Genomic DNA, 21513 nt, shown 5'->3' on the forward strand with positions numbered 1-21513 from the left:
ACCTTGATCTGTGTAAGGGGCCCCAAAATTTCTGATGGCAGCCCTGGTGTCTGGAATAAAATTGGTGCTTTCACATCTGAATCCTATACAAAGTATATAATTCAGAGGATTTATAAGGCACAAATTTTAAGATGAAAAGTGACCGAAAAGGAACGATAATGTTAAGTTCTATTTGCTAGATTGCAGCACTGGCAGTTCAATAACCTGCAGCAATGCAAGGGTTAATTATGTGGTGGCTGGCCAGCGCTTGCTAGTCAGCAACCACATTAAATAGTTAAAAATAAATCAATGAAAAGCCTGGGTGTCAATAAGACTCCACATTGCCATAAGGGAGGTTTAAAACTTTCCTAGTGGAATTTGGATTGATAACATACCATCTCCATCAATATCCACAGCGCAGGCATCTCCTTCTCCATTGTTATCTGTGTCAATCTGTGCAGGATTATGCACGTAGGGACAGTTATCACAGCGATCACCGACTTCATCCTTGTCATAATCAAACTGGCGAGGGTTGTACAGCAGTGCACAATTATCCTGCAAAAATGCATCATATCCAAATAAACTAAAGACCCAGAGTGAATATACATATCACAATCGGCCCATTACATTTGCCACACACTACTTAAAACTTAAGGTTTAGGTACTTCTTTTAGAGATATCAGTTGCTTGGGTATCCCAGGTGTACTTTGCAGTGCTTGAAGGTAAATCTGTCTCTTGGTATCTCTAGTAAGTGTCTGCATTCTTTGTTGACTTTAAGCCACAGGAGCCCATTTTAGAGCTTAGATTATGTTATAATGTGAATGTGAAATAGACTGTACTTTCAAAATGTAAAAGTATATGTTGCCTCCAGGGAAACCATTGTTCTGCAAAATAGTCTTGAGAACCAATAACTAATTGCAAAACAGAACAGCAGAATACAAAAATTAAAAAGATTATGCATCTTTGCTATGTCTCTTGGCCAGATCTAGTCTGACTCACTGATAGAGAAATCATATAGGAGTCAGGATGTGAACAAACAGCAATTAAATGTTTATTTTGGCACACTTATGTATATGTATATCTGTCCCTATAGAATGAAGCAATCAGTTGGCAATAGTAAAACATTTACAGATCTCTTTTACGCTCAACGGGATCTCCAACAGATGAAATCAGTTTGTGCAGGAACAATTGTTACAGTATGGGTTATAACACGATAATGTGTACTGAACAATTTCATTGTGTAAGATATACAGAATATGTATATATATATATATATATATATATATATAATGCAAAATATAATATATATATAAAACGCAAAAGTATTGAAGAAGTGTGTAATCATATGACTTTATCACTTGAAAAAATAAAAAGAACTTTTATTTGTGCATTTTTGGACCCGGTCTTGAGAAAGAATTGGGATCAGGTCCAAAATGTTGATGATTTCCACTCAGCTATTTTAGGCTTAAATTCAAATTTACATTATATTCTCACTTTAGTGAATAATCCAATTTACTAAAACATGGGCAAATATATTCAGTTTTACTGAAAAAATATATTATTTCACTGCATCCAATATTTTACCAAACAAGGTGCAGTAATAAAAAGCACTGTCCACTGGTAATCATAATAATGTACATCAATATGCCTACTGAACAAGGTTAACAAGATCTCAATCTTGTTTTCCTGGTAAAAGAGATATAATAATTTTTGTGAAGAACTGTGCAATCAAAATTTGGAGAAAATGATCATATTTCATTGTTAAATACTTTGAATATGCTATATATGTGCACTCACCTTTTCATCATCAACACCGTCATTATCATCGTCTTTATCACAAGCATCACCCATGCCATCTTTGTCAAAGTCCTCTTGCCCTGAGTTTGGAAGAAGGGGGCAGTTATCCTGTTGAATAAAGAAAAATAAGTAAGAAAAAAGTCTCCTAACAACAAAAAAAAAACACAAAACAACAAAATTCACTAATGTAGATTTAAAATTCAAGTGTGCAAACAATGACAATGTGCAGCTGCTCTTTTATGAGATCAATATTAAAGGAACAAAAAAAGCGTTAGGAATACATAACGGTATTTCTAATGCTATAGTGCCCATGTCCCTTGTAAGATACAGGTCATTCCCAATTTTTCAAAATAAAATTGAGAAAAGAAAGCGATTTTTACTCACCTTTTTTAAGTGCCGAGACTCCCTATAGAGCTGCCCACCTCGCCACCTCCCGTGACATTATTCTCCTCTATTGGCGATAGTCCAATCCAATCTCCTCAGAGGAGCATTGGGGACCTGATGCACATGCACAGAAAGTGTTGCACACATCCATGCTTTACTCGGTCAGTGCAGCAGAAGCATCTCTAGTGACTGTAAGTATGACAGCCCCTAAAGACATTTTTAACTATTTAAGGTAAACATTGCCCTTTCTGCAAAACATACAGGACCACTACACCCAGACCACTTCATTTAGATGAATGACTTTATGTCCCTTTAATCTCTTGTATCTTGAACTCTTATGTCCCCTTCTTCTCTCTGATTGACAGTTGGTAATGATATACAGTGCTACAGTAATGTAATATCAGTCAGCAATATACAATTTGTTTAAAATATTTTTTCATTGTATGGTAAAAATTTCAAAAAGAAAAGAAAAGATTAGCTCATATACATCCACTATTAGGCACGACTTTTGGATTTGTGTGTGGTGCAAATTTGTCACATTCTCTGTTGTGTTTCGAGGCCTCATTGATGTTCACCTGAGAAAAATTGACACCTATATGACTAAAACAACTTGGCAGCTGCATTTTGCAGACATCAGGAGAGTTAATATTTAACTTGTTAGAGCAAACTGACCAGTACTCACCCACCTGGTATCAGTCCCAAGAGTACTCAAGCTGATGCTAACTTATTGTTAGCGACTATCTGCACTGACAGGAGACATTTTCACGTTTTAGTGAATAGATTCTGTAGTTTAACCTCATCATGACAAAGGGTTAAACAAATCCTTTCATACCATAATATACGTTGTATGTGAGTGATAATGAGGTTAAAATAGCCTTCAGCGTACCTTACATGTAAAATTAAGGTGTGCTATGCCTTATAGGTAGAGGATGTTTTATAGGGGTCTTTGCAATACATAAGGTTGCTGCTGCATCTATTAATTTGTCCTACTTTTAAATTTGTCACACTAATAAACACCATATATTCACTTTTGTATTCCACAATTAATTAACTTACCTTACTGCAGTGGTAAGTAGCATTTGCTGCACAGATTAAGTTATTATTTGGCCATCCATCCAGATCAGAGTCTTCTCCACAGATGATACCATCACCAGCATAACCCGTTCTACATTCGCATTTGTAGGATGGTTCGGTGAAGTGACCAATGTAGATACATTCGGCATATTTGTGGCAGTTGTGAGTTTTTTCTTTGCATGGGTTTACATGTTCACATTCCTAAAAAAAAAAAAAATCACATATTAAATAAATGTGAGAAATGAATGTTACCGTCAATATATGAGAGACTATAAATCTTACCTCAATATGCTAAAAAGGCAAATGTACCAAGTTGATTCTAGTCTAGTCTTCTACTCCCTATTACTCTTAGACCTCCCACCCATGAACTGTGTTTTTGTTATGACAGATGCTTTACATTTAAAATCCTACAGTCTTCCTCATGAACTGGTAGATAGCTGTCACAATGTCATCAATCTAACAGGAAGAAAGTAATATGACCCTATTTACAAATGATGACATTCATATCCTAGATATGAACTGTGAAAGTGTTAGGGAGGTTTCCTCCTTACTTTGACTGACATTCTTTAATATGAGTGGCTTGGTAAGTTAATTGCATTCTAACATGGAATTAATTACCAAATTAGTGTTTTAGACTTACTTGCTTGTCTTTTTTGGCTATTTCGAGTCCAACTCCATAAGGCTGATTACCCTTGTACCGAGGTGGACATGGAAGGCAGTGATAACCTGGTTCTGTATTCACACACCGATGAAGTCCTCCTAGCCTGAAACAGGCATCTGTTACCAATGCACACTGCAATACAAATAGATTTTTATTTAATATTTTTAAGAGAACAGATTCATTAAATTTAACATGTTGCTAAAATGCATTCTATGCTAACTGCTTGCAAGATTTACCTCATCCAGATCCTCACAGAATGTTCCATTACCAAGATAGCCTACAGGGCATGCTCCACAAGACCATGATCCATCAGGGAAGCTATTGCATTCTGCTCCAGCAAAGCATGGGTTGGACAAACATCCATCTAAAATATATATACAAAATAGCATAAGAATACATTTGATAATGAATAATAGACATCTGCAACATCATGAACTAATATCAAATAAACAGACTAGTTTTACATTTTTTTTATTAATATATGCATTAATATGTATGTAAATTGCTTTGTTATTAATAATATTCTTTATAAAGCGCTAATCTATTGCCATTGATCTCCTCTTAGTACTATCACTATTGCATAGAAATGGAGTAGTAAGTAAATCTTCTGGCAAAAGACAGGTAAAAAAAAAAAAAATCAGCACATTTTCACCTCCTGTGCGAACTCACACGAGACACATAAAAAATAGCATTCCTCCAGCGGAAACAAGAGTTTCCAGAAGGAGAACATTATTTCCAATGTTAAAAACAGTGAGTTGGCTGAAAGTTTCTGAAAGTTCTCATGAATTTATTTTACCAAAAAAAGAGTAAACATGAAAAATAATCTGTGATGAGAAACATAGGATACGTGTGGTTGGATGATGAAATTTAGCTATTGTAACTAAAAGTCAAAGCTGTTTTGTTAGTTTGTGATAAATAGTATCTGTCTTATTGAGTAGAGCTGAGGAATGACTAAATGAAAGCTTAACCAGAAAACTACCCTGCTGATATTTAAAATGGCAGAAATGTATGGAGAGGCATGGCATGGACCATAAAGATATGGCTGCCAAAGCTCACTATGCGTACTCTCACCTCACTAAAAAAAAAATTGATGATGATTTTTAGTTATTTTGAAATGTTTGAACTCATATGTGAAAATCATGGCACAAGAGCTACCCAAACCTTTTTCACTCATAAGTTTTTTTCTTTGTTTGTTTTGTTTTAACTAATGGGTATTTCAAGGTAGGTTTCCCCCTTACAAAAGTGAAAAGGCTTTTTTAAAACTTTACTTAACAGTGTCAGGAGAAGCTCCTGGTGCTGAGCTCCACTCCTCCATTAACAACATCCCTGCACTCGGTGGTCCAACCACAGGCTTCTCTTGTGATTGGATCGATTTGCTCAGAGCGCATACTCTGCTCTGAACAGGCAAAGGGAAGGAAGAAGTGTTGAGGCAAAAAGGGATAGTCAAAAAAAAGAATAATTGTGCTCACAGGCGGGTGAGCTTAATGCACAGAGGGAGGGATGGAGGGATGGGACAGAAGCTAATTGCAGACAAACTTATCTTATGCACAGAACTGACATTTGACAGTCCATAACAGAGATCCTAGCTGCCACAGTTACATATATTAGGGGTGTAACTAGCCCTCAAGCACAAAGGTGCAAATATATCCGTTTGTGCTTCATTTTTAATTCTCATTTGTGCATTTGCAGATCATTAATTCAATTGCATCTATATTTCAATTGCACAGAAGTGCTAAGCAGCCAGTCAGAAAATAAGAATATACTTGTTATATTTTTGTTTTGCTTTAGTCCCTCCTCGTAGTCTGCATGATTTTTTGCTGCAGTAAAAAGTGCCGTATATTTTACGTAGGTCTATGGTTTTATCTCAGCGTGCTGTTGCAGTATAATAATTATATATATTATATAATTTATATTTGTATGTACTTTATGTCTGTGTAAAGATTGTATATATTGAAACACCTTAATTAACAGGGGATTAATATCGGTTCTGCCAAAAAGCAGCAGAGTAAACAAACTAATAAAATCAAAGGATAGTATTGTATTTCTCAATTAATATTTTACACTGTCTATGTAATCTAGTGTATCCTATGAGTGAAAAAGGAGATAAAATCAGTTATATATTTATCACCAGTAATATAATATTTTAGTAATAAAGCATATTTAATAACATAGCATTTTAACCATGAAATAAAGGTTCCTTATTTAGCTACAACTACCCAAGGCAATTATTCTTCACAATGTCTCATATTAATGCACAATGAGTCATAGGTAACCGAATCTTGTTTTTCCTGGAGTCCTACATGATCATAAAATAATTTATCTGACATTCTTGTTCACTGAAATATTGCTGTGTTGAGCACTGTAAGGTGATTTCTGTGATGACATTGTTTTATTTTAGCTTATAGTATAGAAAATAAAATTTGTAATAATTATGATTTCACTTATGTATGTCAGGATAGTCTAATACCCAACACGCAGAACATAGGTTAACAAATATAATATACATAATAAACCCTAAAATGTATGACAGGACCTTAGACCTTATTTTAGAAAAGTACAGGCCAAGCAGAGGTCAGGGAAACAAAATATACATAAACGGTAGACAAGACAAAGATCAAGGGATACAGAAGTCAGAATAGTCAAAGAACAAGCCAAGCCAAAATACACAAGAATCAGTAGAAATAACTCTCTCTTAGATGACCAAACAGGAAATCATGACAGGGCACTGAGATATAATTAATATGAGTTTCAATACCCCAACGGCTCTGATTGGCCAATAGCAGTCATTTAATGTCGGAACATGAGTGTGTGACATCGACTTTACGGCACACACAAATTTGACCAGCGTTAAAACGGGGAAGACACATAAAAACCATAAAAGGCTCTAGTGCCCAACAGCCAGGTCTCTAATGCTTTTAGACGAGGCTGCAGCTGAGGTAAGGCTGATACCTTGTGGTAATGTGACGCAACTAAGTGTGCCTGCTGGGTCTGGAACCACACTCCTGTACAGCGGTGCCGTGACTGTATCATGGCAGACTGCTGAAGAAGTGTCAGTAAGCTAATCTGAAACAATATACTCATCATCTTTCATTTCTATTCATCTGACATTCTATGACATCAATTATACGTTTCATTTTGTTTGATTCATTTTGTTTGCTTGATTTTAGTATGATGTTGGATTTGAGTGCAGCAAGCTTAAAGGTTTGTAAAGCATGGCTTAGACTTAATAGAGCAGGTGTGAATTCATATCAGTTCATATAATACTCGTGTGTGATTTATAGAACACATTAGGGTTTAGTATTGGGCTTAGAAGGTATACATAAGGCATTATATAGGGCTGTTTTTTTGCAGGTAAATATATTCAGAAGGGATCATAAAAGTTTTCCTTGTACTGAATCCCCCAGTCTATTTGCTATCTAGCAACATTCTGATCTCTCCCCATCTCAACAAAGTCAGGGCCAATTTGACTGGACAAACTTGCCAGTCATTAAGTGGGATGAGTTTTTTTTTTTACTTTCCAAGTTATTCCACTTAGTTCTTATTGAACTCAGTGGAAAACTCACCGAACCATGGAGTTTCTGGGCAGACTATGCACTTCAAGGTTTTATTTATACACAGATTAAACAATTCTGAAAAATTATCATTATTTTTAATTTGCAGACATAGCAATAAATAAAAAGCTTCGATATCCATTAGGCTTATATAAATATGTGTAATTTACATACCAATAGGACAGTCTTGCTTATTGCACATATCCTTTTCTTTACTTTCTCCTGCACACTTCTTTCCTCCATACTGTGGTTTGGGATTATTACAAAGTCGAGACCTATCTCGTAGTCCACCTCCACACGTGACACTACAGCTGGACCACGGAGACCAAGGGCCCCATTTCCCATTAACTGAAACACAGAATACAAGAATGTACTGAATGGATGTAATGTCTTTTCAGATTTCTTAAAGGAAGACAATTATACAATGCTAAAATGCTGAAAAAGGAGATGTGGCTAGCAGAGTGAACTCTACAAAAGTGAACAATTTATTTAGTATGAACATTTCGTACAGAATCTTATTCTTTTATAAAATGTCAAAAATCCAACAAAACATTAGCAAATCAAACATAACTGTATGCTGCTTGTCAATGTGCTTAGTCTCATTAACCAACATTAACTAAATATACAAATTTTAGAGAGATTCAAATGTATTTTACATATTGGTTAATTTATTAACAAATTGTTTAACTCATTTTGCTTTTGAGCTTTTTCTTTTTTTAAAGCTGTCATTAACTCATTTACTACTTAGCAAACATTTATTGTAGCAAGGAATGCATAGCCAACATGTACACATATAAGAACACAGCAATTTTGCAAATAGATTGATTTGTAGGGAAACCTAACAATTTAAAGTATGTAAATTTACACCATTTTTATTTTTCACGTATTCATTCAGCCTTTACAAAAAATATTTCGGACACGAAATGCTTTAGACAGCAGTCAATTTTCTTCCAATATTTCACAAAGTCTGAAATGTTAGTATAAAAGCAAAAATGCAATTATTCTCACATACAGTAGGTGTGACGAAAAAAATGTAAATCAACATTGTCAAATTCCTTGCTTATATTTGTAAGGATCATGAATGATTTAAACAGTTTATGGAGAATGGCAACACAATACACATATACATGTCTGTATTTGCATTAATGCCCACATGCAATAAATATTATTAAATCATATATTTCTAAAACAAGTATTTAAAACTTCTATAGCAATCTTTATCAATCAGGGACTGTTCATTTAATGCTAAAAATGAAATGCTAGAGTCCATTCATTCCTATCCCCTCCTTTACTGTAGGAATGATACATCAAGACTTCCTTTACTGTTTGGAAAGGGGCTGAGTTGACATTTTCAACAAACTTGCATTATATCGGTGACTAGTGGGTTCTGGTAGATACATTAATTACACTACAGGCTGGTAACCATTCTTAAAGTTAAATGAGGGTGAGTGAGCTTTATGGACTACATTCCATTCTGTAAAATGCATGAAAATAAAAATATATTAATGCTTCACTCTTTTAGTGAAGTGGTCAAGTGGCCAAGGACCAGAAACTTACTTGGGCATGGCACTCCTTCACATTGTTTTGTTTCACGCCCTGCTCCAGAGCAGTTGTGTCCACCCAGCTGTGGCTTAGGAGAGTTGCACAAGCGAATACGAGTAATGTTACCAATGCCACATGTTACAGAACAAGCTGACCATGGTGACCAATGGCTCCATCCACCATCCTGGCGTACTAAAAACAAATAAAAAATATTCATAGACGTGATTATAGCATTATTGTGCTGTGACGTTTATCATGATTTTGTATAATCACAGACATGTATTAACTAAATTTGCAACTTTAAGGTATTATACATGGTCATGTGAGTCATTATTATGCAACTTGTATGCTAGGCTTATGTTATTTAAAAGTTGTTTTAGATCATATCGCAATGAAACATGTTTATTTAAGTTTAATAATTAGATTCATAGAGTTATTTATGAATGGAATAATACAATGTAAACAGTATAAGACATGATTGTCTCCAATCCATATTTTCTTGAGTACAACAATAAATAAAGTCTGAGGGGAACTATTTTGTGAATCTGAGAATATGAAAATCAGCCTATTTCATACACCCTGTTATCTTTATTTTAGTGAAGCATGATTTGAAAGCAGATGTCAAGTTAAAATCTTGTGTAAACTAATATTCTGTATTCTGCCTAATGCTGTTTCTTCATAGTAAAAATGATTGTCTATACAGAAAGCCTGCTCTAGTATTCTAAGTATTTCTCAAGGCCATGTTAAAGTACTTGTTAGACCTATCAGTCCACGCCAAACGAATATTCATTCTCAGCTAAATCAGACAGACTAGAAATACTTCAGTCATACAATGAAACACTGTTTGTTAATAATTCTACTACTAATAAAAAACATAATTTATTATCAATTTAATTAAGTTGTTTTTAAAGAGAGATGTCAAAATTTACTAATTCTTAGGGGTCAGGACTCAGGAATCAAAAAGTAACACCAGCCCTATTTTACTACATTGAGGTACAAAGACTTAAAACTTTATGTATCAGGCAACATAAATGTGTATTCACAGCCACCTACCAAATTTTCTATGTAAGATAAAAACAAAAACCACAACAACAAAAGTTACTACAACCTAAAGGAACACTATAATCATCAGATAAACTACAGTTAATGTAATGTTCTGGTGTCTATAGCCTGTCCCTGCCGGCTTTTCAACGTACTCAGTGCCTTTTCAGTGAAAAAGCAGTGTTTACATTGTTACGTAGGAACAGTCACCCAGTGGTACACTGGATTTCAGCATATCCACGCTCTGCATGGAGGCGCTGAACATTCCTCATAGAGATGCACTGATTCAATGCATCTGTATAAGGAGATGTTGACTGGCGCAGTGTGGCAGTTTGCCGTTCATGCGCAATAATCCCCAATGCTTTTCTATAAAATTTATGATGTAAGCCATGGAGGCAGAGCTAGGTGAAGCCAGCCACAGGAGACTGGCGTGGCATGGGAATAAAGGTGAGATAAATCACCTCTTTACTGCGATCGGAGGGGGGCGCTAACCTTAACAGCCACAACAGCAATATAGTGTCAGAAATACATGTTTGTATTCCTGACATTATAGTGTTCCTTTAAAATGAAAGCTTGTGATTTTTTTTAAATGGAGTGTTATTATATAGTATTTTATTATTATCATCATACTGTTATTACTAACGACTATGCTCATATTGGTATGTTCTACCAGATACAAGAGATCTTAATGGTGCTTTATAAATAAAAACAACAGTTTTCCAATTAAGAACAAAAGCATGTTTTTAGTTTTCAAACACCGTTATGCATTCTTCATTATATTATGGATTACATTTTTAATCTGGGTTAGTAACCAACACCTGCATCAAAATATAAATCAGTCCCCACCCTCCCCCCAAAAAATAAAACAACCCAATTAAACAAATAATGATTAAAATAATGCACGCAATGGGTAAATAAACATCAGCTGACAAATTAATTACATTCCTAAGTAAATATTTTGTTATTTATAAATTACATTTAGATGATCGCTGTTTAATTTTGGATAAATAAAATATAAGCATGCTCTTTATTACTGTAAAGTACATATTATCCTTCATTGATATCAGTCCTTTCCACTTACTTCTGTTATCACATTTGCCAAGATTACATGTCCTTGTTTGGATTGATGAACCAGCACATGTGCTGCTGGTAGCATCACAAGATCTGCCACGTTGCTGAGTCCCAGGGCCACATGTCACAGAGCATTCTGTCCAATCAGACCATGGAGACCAACCAGTTTCACTATCCATGGCTAGAGAAAAGAAATACAAAGACAACATGATTACCAGGATGTGTTACACCCTGTCTATGTATACCCAACCTCACGGTACAAAGGTGAAGACAAAGATGGAGTTGATCTCTCATCCATACAGTAACCTGCTTTATTTAGCTCGTTTAACATAATGCCACAGTTCCATAACAAAGTGCACGTGATAGTTTGCATCTTGCAAACATGGTGCTAGCAACACCAGTTTGCCAATGTCCTCTTAAATTCTCTCCTGTCTTTTATTAATTTAATTTTCTGCTTTTCATTCCAAGGACACACTTAAATGTTTTCAATCGTTTTATTAAATGCTGCATTTCAGATAACAATAAAGCGGGTTTAAAACATTATTTCTTGACTGTACATGTATTCTGAATTTATTAGTAACAAAAACAAACTAATAACAACAGGTCTAATGAGAACGTCATTTCAATATGAAGCCCATACAGTACCAATAAATCAGACGTAGTGAGAATTATGATTCAACAACAGGACAGAGGCATATGCTAATTGCTGTACAGAAGCAAAATGTCTTGTAGGAAAGCTTGTTCATATGTGCATCTTCTATACAAATTAACATGGGGGTGATTATGACTTACGTAAGCACACAGGACAGCATTCTCCTTCAATGAATGATGGGCTGGCACAATGCACAGAAGGGCAAGTGATTTGATGGCAAACAGTCCTTGAATTCTGTACAGGGAGATAAAATAATTTTAATCACAGATTAACAAACATCATGTTCCAGCTATTTCCATATTTATCACTAAATAAGTATATCATTATAATTTTAGTAATGGAAGCCTTGTCATTAGACATACATCTATGCACTTGACAATTAGACAGGCCTTTTTCATAAACGCTAATAGTACAATAGGAACTATATGATGACTGAAATTTACCAAAAATAATAAAAAAATATGGAAATTAGCTCTTGGCACATTCTGGTAAGATCCTACAATGTCAGAACCAGGGCCCCTTGAAAACAATAAGTAGTAATTAAAATATTTTACATCGTTGAGAGGAAATTCTCTAATATTTATTCTGGGATGTTTTCTGACACAAACACAGCATGCATTAGGTGTGACTAATGAGTAAAGCTTTGAAACGGTTTTCTCTTTGGTATGAGAAAGACAATAACAGAACACTAGAAATTCAAGCCACACCAATTAAAAGATATTAAAAAATATAAAATATTTTACTATTGTTCTGTACATGAGCAGCAGCTACGCTTAAGGTTTAAACATTTTTTTTTATATATTATTATATATTACATTATCAGTATTCTAAGTATAAATAAACATTTAGTGATTAAATTAGTACAGATTTACTTCATGAGAGAGCTGTGTAATGCCACATATGCACATAGCTGCCATTTTATCCACAGGGCCATAGAAGGGCTCAGTGAGGCCTGGAGTATACAGCCCCAGGTGAAGCACTTTTTCTGTACCCAGTAGCCATGACAAAGAGCATTGGAGAAGGCATACAAATAGCAGTGATTGAACTTGCACTTCAAGTATTGCAAGACTAAAAAGATTATTTACTAATATGAGAATTCAAAGTAAAGTGTATATGAATTTAAAATTTGAGCTCAGAGTAGCTGAACTGAAAGCATATCTTATTTAGAGAATTCTTCTAGTTCCGCTATAACGACCTTAAATTTAAAATTCACTTTGCATTGACTTTAGTTAATAACCCTGTAGATCACATGAGTGGATTATTATGCTACACTGTTGTGAATTACTGACCTCGGAAGGAAAATACGTTTGAATATGAGATACATAGTCTTCACAAATGATTTTTAAAAAAACAACATATTTTTAGTTGATTTATTTTTTTGAACATTTAGTTTTTCTGGATATTTTAGACTTTTGGGGAAATTAGAAGAGTCTCAGAAGAGTTGTTTATTTTTCCTTAAACCATCAACCAATCAGAGCTGATATTACATAGTGAAATGTAATAGATTACATTGCTTGTAAAACCATTTATAATGGGCCTTCCCTGCTATGAGAGCTCAGTCTGTGGTAAGTCCTTGTGGGACGAAGAGGAATTATTTTATTGTGTCAGGTTTTCCTTTTTTTCATTGGCTATATCATTTTTGTGATTGGCTTTTTTTATATTGAAAAGTTGCGTCTTGAGATGGTGGATATTTATGTTCCCTTTTCTGTTGTTGAAGATAAGAATTTGAGGGGAAAAAAAGACTTGAATTGGGTAAGTATAAATTTTACTTTACAAGTAAGTTTTATTGGCTACCTCTAACTATTATTAGGGAGAGAGGGATAGCTATGGACATTTATTTTTATTGGGGTGGCTAGGAGATTAGGGACCTCTAGGCATCCAGGGAGGAGGGGGTGGAAAATGGCACTATTTAGAAGGGTGGACAAAAGCATTGTTGTTTAATCAACAATTAGACCCCTACTTACCTCAATGGAGATGGGAGGAACTCTTAGTCTTCCCTTTCGATTATTATAATTAGGGCCCCCACATGCCGCCAATGGATGAGAGCACTGGGCTCTCTCCCTGAATTTTATAATAGCCCACAATTGTTGACCACTGGTAGGGCCATTGGACGCACATAGTCCCCCCAGTTATTTCACAGGCCCTTTGGAATGGGATAATCTAGAGACTGGGCACTAATGGTTGCCCAGTCACTAGTTTTACTAGTTTAGTATTTATTTATTTATTTATTTATTTATCTATTACTGGTATTTATAAAGCAAAAACAAATTCTGCAGTGCTGTACAATTAGTGGAGGACGTGCAATATACACAGACAAATACAAAAGGTATACATGCACCCACCTGCTAGCATTGACAGCAGGCAATAAATTCTGATTTTAAAAAAATTGGGCCCGATTTGAAGCATTTGGTTCAGATTTTAGCTGTCCACCGGCAAGGACGCGCTACAGCAGAAAGGCAGCGGGAGAATAGAGAGGTCAATGCGTGGCTGAAGTCTGGGTGCAGGAAAGAGGGTTTGGGGTTTTTAGAGCACTGGGCCGATTTTGCGCTTGGGTACAACCTGTATAGCCGTGATGGATTGCACCTAAATGGAAGTGGGTCTACTGTACTGGGGGATAGGATGGCTTGAAGGTTGGAGGAGAATTTAAACTAGTAGTGGTGGGGGGAAGGGTCAAAGCAATCTAGAAAATGGAGATATGTCAAGAGATATGCATATGATTGCTGCAAAAAAACCTGCAGATAACTTGTAATTGGATGACTCGAGACAAGGTGCTACAGCAGTTAAAGGAAATTAATGTAAATAAAGCTCGGGGCACCCATGAGTACCTAAGGAGCTAAGTGGGGAAATAAGTGAACCTCCATATTTAATCTTTCAAGATTCTTTTGTTCCCGGTATTGAACTGGAGGATTGGAGGAAGGCAGATGTCATTCCTATGTTTAAAAAGGGTTCAAAATCCTTGCCTGGAAATTATAGACCTGTGAGATTAACTTCTGTGACTGGGAAATATTTGAAGGGCTATTAAGGGATAATATTCAGGAATTCATTGGGAAGAACTTTGTTATTAGCAATAATCAGCATGGTTTTATGAAACATAGGTCATGTCAAACTAACCTAATTGCATTCTACGAAGAAGTAAGTAGAAGTATAGATCAGGGTTTTGCAGTGGATGTGATCTACTTGGATTTTGCCAAGGCATTTGATACGGTTCCTCACAATAGGTTAGTCTTCAAACTAAAAGAAATTGGTCTAGATGAATATTCTTGTTCTTTGGTAGAACATTGGCTTAAGGATAGAGTACAACGAATTGTCATTAATGGTAAATTTTCAGGCTTGACAAAAGTGGTAAGTGGTGTCTCTCAGGGTTCTGTTTTGGGACCGCTTCTATTTAACATATTTATAAATGATCTTGAAATAGGCATTGAAGGCCATGTTTCAGTGTTTGTAGAGGACACAAAACTTTGTAAAATAATACAATGTGAGCAGCTTTGCTGCAGAGGGATTTGGATAGATTGGGGGACTGGGCACTAAAAGGCAGATGAAATTTATTGTAGAGAAATGCAAAGTTATTCACTTCGGGGTCAAGAATGCACAAGCAACTTATTCCCTAAACAGTAGTAAATTAGGGATTACCACAAACAAGAAGGATTTGGGAATTGTTATAGACAACAAATTAGGCAGCCATATGCAATGTCAATCTGCAGTTGCTAAGGCCAGTAAGGTTTTGACATGTATAAATAGGGGCATAAATTCTCAGGATGAAAATATAATTTTGCCTCTTTTAAATCGCTGGTAAGACCACACCTTGAATATGCTGTGCAATTTTGGGCACCTGTTCTAAACAAGTATATCATGGCACTAGAAAAAGTACAGAGACGAGCTACAAAATTGATAAAAGGAATGGAGCATTTTAGTTACGAAGAAAGGTTACAAAATGTAGATCTCTTTAGTTTGGAAAAACGGTGCCTCAGAGGGGATATGACAACATTATACAAATATATTCGGGGCCAGTACAAACCATTATCTGGAAATCTATTCATTAACAGGTCTATACATAGGACACGAAGTCACACATTTAGTCTGGAGGAAAGTAGATTTCATCTAAGGCAAAGAAAAGTTTTTTTACAGTAAGAGCAATAAGTATATGGAATTCTCTGCACGAAGAGGTGGTTGTATCCATACAGTTGTTTAAACTGCAATTGGAGAAATACTTGCAAAAACATAACATACAGGGATATAATTTCTAATTAGTGGAGTAATAGCTGCTTGATCCAAGGAGATATCTGACTGCTATTTTGGGGTCAAGAAATAATTTTTTCCTAGTTTGTTGCAAAATTCGAAGCGTTTCAGACTGCAAAACAGAAGAACATATGTGAGGAAGGCTGAACTTGATGGACGCAGGGCCAGCGTGCACCTATTGCGCACCGGCCCGGGGAGCGCTAGATTTAGTTGACCGAGAGGAGGGAAGCACACAGAGCTCCCTCCTGCCAGTCACTCAATGTAGCATGGCCAGGCGGTGCGGACCGCGGGACAGGAACTTCCACTGGAAAGGACCACTAAGGGGGTGAGGGGAAAGGACCGCTAAGGGGTGGAGGGAGGAGGGCAAGGACCACTAAGGGGGGGAGAAGCTAAGTACCACTGAGGGGAGGGAAAAGGAGAAGGACCACTAGGGGGTTTGGGAGAGGGGGGAGATGAAGGACCACGAAGAGGGTGGGGGGGAGAGGATGACCACTAAGGGGGGAGAGGGGTGACAGGGGGGAGAGGGGTGACAGGGGTGAATTGAGAAGACCACCAAGGGGGGACTGCAGAGGAACAGGGGGTCAAGGGAGAGCACTAAAGGACAGGAGGGGAGGAGAGAGCTCTAAGGGATAGGAGGGGAGAACACTGAGGGACAGGAGGGAAGGGGAGATCACTAATTGATAGGAGGGGAGTGCACTATAAAAAAAATAAAGAGCTACTCCCCTCTCAGTCCCTATCCTACCCCACAAACCCTCTCTTTTACACTACACGCATATACAATGCATCCCTACTCACACAAAGACACACCGAAACACACAATGCATCCCTTACGCACACACACACTGATTCTCTTACACACACAGAAACAAAATGCATCTCTTACACACACTCAATGCACCCCTTACAGCAAGCATGTCAAAGACCACCGCGAGTGTATGCTTAGTGTTATAGCAGAGCAGAGTAGGCACCTGCTTTCCCCATATTGCAGGTGCCTACTATGCTAACATTTACCCGGCCGGGGAGGAGGGCCGCGAGGGAGCTCAGTGTTCCAGCTCATCACTGCTCCCTCAGGCGCGCCGACTGAAGTGATGCCGGGCGCCGGAATATGATGTCATATTCCGGCACCTGGCATCACTAAACCACGAGTGGAGGCAGTGAGGAGCAGGAAGGACCCAAGGGAGATGCCCCCTATCGACTCCATAAGGTAAGGAGCAATAAGGAAAAATATGTGTGTGTAAGTGTGTGTCTGTCAGCAAGTATGTGTGTCTGTCTGTCAGTGAGTATGTGTGTGTGTCAGTCAGTGTGTGCGTCTGTCAGTGAGAGTGTGTGTGTGTGTGTGTGTCTGTCAGTAAGTATGTGTGTGTCTGTCAGCAAGTATGTGTGTGTGTGTGTGTCTGTCAGTGTGTCTGTATGTGTGTGTCTATCAGGGAGTATGTGTGTGTGTGTGTCTGTCAGTGTGTGTGTCTGTCAGTGTGTCTGTCATTGTGTCTGTGAGTATGTGGGTGTGTCTGTGAGTATGTGTGTATCTGTCTGAGTATGTGTGTGTGTCTGTCAGTGAGTGTGTGTGTGTCTGTCTGTCAGTGAGTATGTGTGTGTCTGTCAGGGAGTATGTATGTGTGTGTCTGTCAGTGTGTGTGTCTGTCAGCGTGTCTGTCATTGTGTCTGTGAGTATGTGGGTGTGTCTGAGAGTATATGTATGTATCTGTCTGAGTGCGTGTGTGTGTGTCTGTCAGTGAGTATGTGTGTGTGTGTGTGTATGTGTGTGCGGCCCACATAAACTTAAACCTTGTTTATGTGGCCCATGCCATGCTTTGAGTTTGACAAACTGGCCTTACAGACACACTGAATTAAATCACATACACACACATAAACACACCTTGCATCCCTTACACACACACACACACACACAGAAACATACAATGATTTCCTTACACACAAACACACATTAAAACCCTTACACAAATTGGTATCCCTACACACTACATTCCATAAGAACACACACACATTACATTCCTCTACAATAACACATAACACATCCCCTACACACATACACTCCACTCCCTGTGAGAGAACTCATAGGTGGGCCATGTAGGTGGATTTATGGGTGGTCATTGTAGGCATACACACGGTCAGGCCTTGGGCGCACGGACCTTGAGCTGTGTAAGGTGCCCCAAAAAATGGAGCTGCTTCCTGTTCCTTAATTGTTGTGAGCACTGTTACAAACAGTCTCCAGAGAGCCTCTTGGACCTGTGGAGCAAGACTGCAGCCTGAGCCCATCATCATCCTCTTGTCCTTATCTGATGGTAAGTAGGCAATTCAATATATTATTAGTGGCACTAATTTATAATTTACCTCACATTAAAGGGCCACTATAGTCACCAGAAGCACTACAGCTTAATGTAGTGGTTCTGGTGTCTATAGCCTGCGCCTGCAGGCTTTTTAATGTAAACACACTGCCTTTTCAGATAAAAAACACTTTATGCAGAACTGGCACAAAGCCCATATGGCATATGGGCGGAGCATTGTGATGTCACATGGTATTTAGGACATATGGGGGGGCGGCAAATAATTTTTTTTGCCTAGGGCAGAAAGGGTCCTTGCACCGGCCCTGGATGGACGCAAGTCTCTTTCAGCTATGTAACTATGTAATTTGGTCCGTTTGAAATCTGAACCAAATTCCACCCTATTTGGAGAATGATTTGCAAAATCTGCACATTGTTGAATAGTGTAAACAATGACCAGATTTTGAAGTCCAAATAGCCCTGGACTTCAGTAAATAATGCTTCTAGGGACTGCACCTTAGCCATCAATAATCTTTTTTACCCCCAACAATCATCTTATTTGGCGCCACGAGGGGAATTCAGAATCACGATCTGAAATCTAAATGCTCGTGATTGTGCTTTTTGTTTGGGTCATGTTTCAAGTACATTTCAGCTCAGAATTCAGAAAATGAACTGATCACCCAATGAGTCAAATTCAGAAAAACTGCAGTTTGGAAAAAATAAATCTCCAAATCTAATAAATATAGTAATTAATAAGCATCAGTGGTACAGTGTTCACCCCAAAGAAGATGAAAAATTACCTTACATACTTCAGATTAGCAGTGTGGTGAGAATTGAGTATTTTGGTCTGAGTGTTGTCTACTTCTGCTGTTTATACATCAAACTCTTTTATGATGAGCAGACAGTTAGTTATAATATAAAATAATATAATATAAAGATAATATTTTTCTAGGATTACTGGTCCCACATGTGTTTTTTCTCCAGAGAAGACAGACATTGGAATAAGACAGTGACAGTGATTTTTATAACTTGCCTCATAGCGTTATAAATTAGAAACAGATCAAATTCCAACTGCCATGATTGCACAATTACGTTTACATTGGTTATTTGTCATAGATATTTCCCAGTTATCCACAAATTAGTTATATAATTGAATAATACCATAGACTATAATGTTATTCATTTAAAAAGGGTTCTTACTTGGCAGGTACACTTTGTGCAGCTGTCTACGATCCAGTCTTCTGTATCTGCAAAAAGACGTCCATCATGCCAACACATAGATTGGTTCTTCAGGGTTTTATTAGGCCCGATCAGTTCCCACAAAACTTGGTTCTCTTCAGACTGAAATAGAAATTAATCATTTACCAGTTTAGTCTGCATGAATAACTTGGATACTGTTACATTTCAAAATAATATTAAACTTAGAGCCAGATATCATTCAAGAGGTGGCCATATCTTTCAAGAGATGAACTAAACAACCTGCTGTTAGAGGATGTAGACAATTCAGGAAACCCTAGCAGCCATACTTTTTCACAGTATTCCTACAGAACCACTCCAATACTACTAATGAATTACTAATGAATTTAGATTATGGGTGATGGGAAGAAGCATTTACAATTGCAGAAAGCAGCATAAGATTGGATCAGGTATAGTATCTGTATATTGGATCAGCATCTAGTGAGATACTTTAGGTACTTAAAGTCTCCATGACAAATTTACATAGATAATACAGAAAAGTAGACAACCAATGAACAGTCATTCTGAACAATGTTATATAAAGACAGATGCTAGCAATGCATATCTAAACAATACATTGTGATCCACCAGTGGAAAGGGTGCATACCATTTCTTGATTAAAGAAATATGAATCAAAGGTATGTTGTTTCGATATAACTTTTCATAAAGCCTACCTGTTGCCATCAACACTTTCAATTCCATCCCTATTAAAGTGAACATCGAATTCTGCAAGTTTCACCATAGAGCAAGAAGCAAATGCCTTAGCAAACATACCACTTTTTGTAGGTTATCCAGCAGGTTATTAACAACAATGCGAAGACCACTCAGCTCAGTAAACATGGTTCCTAACTCATCACAGGAGCGGTCACAGAAGTCCACTTGTCTGTTGGTCTTTTCTCCAGTGTACTCAGCAGTAATAGGTGTGAGGTGAAGAATTTCAGCTTTTTCACTGATAGCGTTAACATCACCTGAGGTCAAGAGGTGAATAAAGACATCATAGGTGAGTATTTGTCTCCAAAACGGTTTCTGTTACAGATCTGCATAGGCTGTGCCAACATGTCAAAGTAAACTAAACTTGTAGTAGTGGAAAGGGCCAAGGCATGCAACAACAGCATCACATGTTTTTTATTAAGATATTCTCTTGGTAAATAAACTGATCTCAAATTTGTGTTTCATTACATCAACACAGAATAACATTGTGAGAGCATCATGCCATTGAACAATGTGTCGGAAATAAAAGTTAGACATTCTTTCAATATGAGTATCTGCAAACAATGCATAAACTATTTTTATGTGGTCACAAAAGTTCCTCTGAATTATATTTTGTTATTGAAAAAACAATGTTTGCTTTTATTTCAATTTAAACAGTCGTCAATACAAATGTATTTGAGTCCATTAAAATTACCAATTGTGGGGGGCGTGTCCAACTGCCGAGGTGAACGGACGCATGGAGTGAGAGCTCCCGGTCCGAAACAGCCATAGCTTGACTAAAAGCAGCTTTTACCCCCCAGCACAAGGGTAATATTGAAGCAAAATTGCCTCTACTACCTATCATGTCTCGAGCGAAGCAGACAAAGCTGACGGACTCGATCCGATCAACGAAAAAAGACCGGTCGCGGCCGGCGCAAGATGGCGGCGGCGAGGAGCTGGAGGAAGCTCAGGCATCAAACTCTCATATAGAGCACGAGGAGCAGCGCTACACCGACGCCCCAGTTACGGAGAAAAAACTTTACGCTATGCTGCAAGATTTCAGGCTTATTCTGCAATCTGACCTAAAGAAAGCCACAAATGACATTAAAAGGGAAATTGCAGATCTGGGTGAAAGAACCAACAACCTAGAAGCTCGCACTGATGATATCTGTGCTGCGCATGATACGCTGGCAGACACAGTACAGTCTTTAGTGGAAGACCAACAGATCCTGAAAAGGAAGATGGCGGATATGGAGGACCGATCCCGCAGGAACAATATTCGTTTCCGCGGAATTCCAGAAAATATCGCAAGGGAAC

At 37.4% G+C, this 21513-nt stretch overlaps 1 protein-coding gene across 1 annotated transcript in view; it reads right to left on the reverse strand.

Annotated features, from left to right (window-relative positions):
• THBS2 (thrombospondin 2) overlaps nt 1-21513 on the reverse strand; it is a 105407-nt gene that overhangs the window by 21726 nt on the left and 62168 nt on the right. Inside the window, exons 5-15 of the mRNA XM_063443191.1 lie at nt 20281-20474; nt 19471-19611; nt 11893-11986; nt 11111-11281; nt 9004-9180; nt 7621-7794; nt 4132-4259; nt 3875-4027; nt 3217-3435; nt 1777-1884; nt 375-534 (exon numbers count right to left, since the gene is read on the reverse strand). Of these exons, the coding sequence (XP_063299261.1) occupies nt 375-534; nt 1777-1884; nt 3217-3435; nt 3875-4027; nt 4132-4259; nt 7621-7794; nt 9004-9180; nt 11111-11281; nt 11893-11986; nt 19471-19611; nt 20281-20474 (1719 nt within the window). The remainder of the gene's footprint in view (nt 1-374; nt 535-1776; nt 1885-3216; nt 3436-3874; nt 4028-4131; nt 4260-7620; nt 7795-9003; nt 9181-11110; nt 11282-11892; nt 11987-19470; nt 19612-20280; nt 20475-21513) is intronic.

Source organism: Pelobates fuscus, chromosome 2, assembly GCF_036172605.1.
Source record: "Pelobates fuscus isolate aPelFus1 chromosome 2, aPelFus1.pri, whole genome shotgun sequence".
Lineage (NCBI taxonomy): Eukaryota > Metazoa > Chordata > Amphibia > Anura > Pelobatidae > Pelobates > Pelobates fuscus.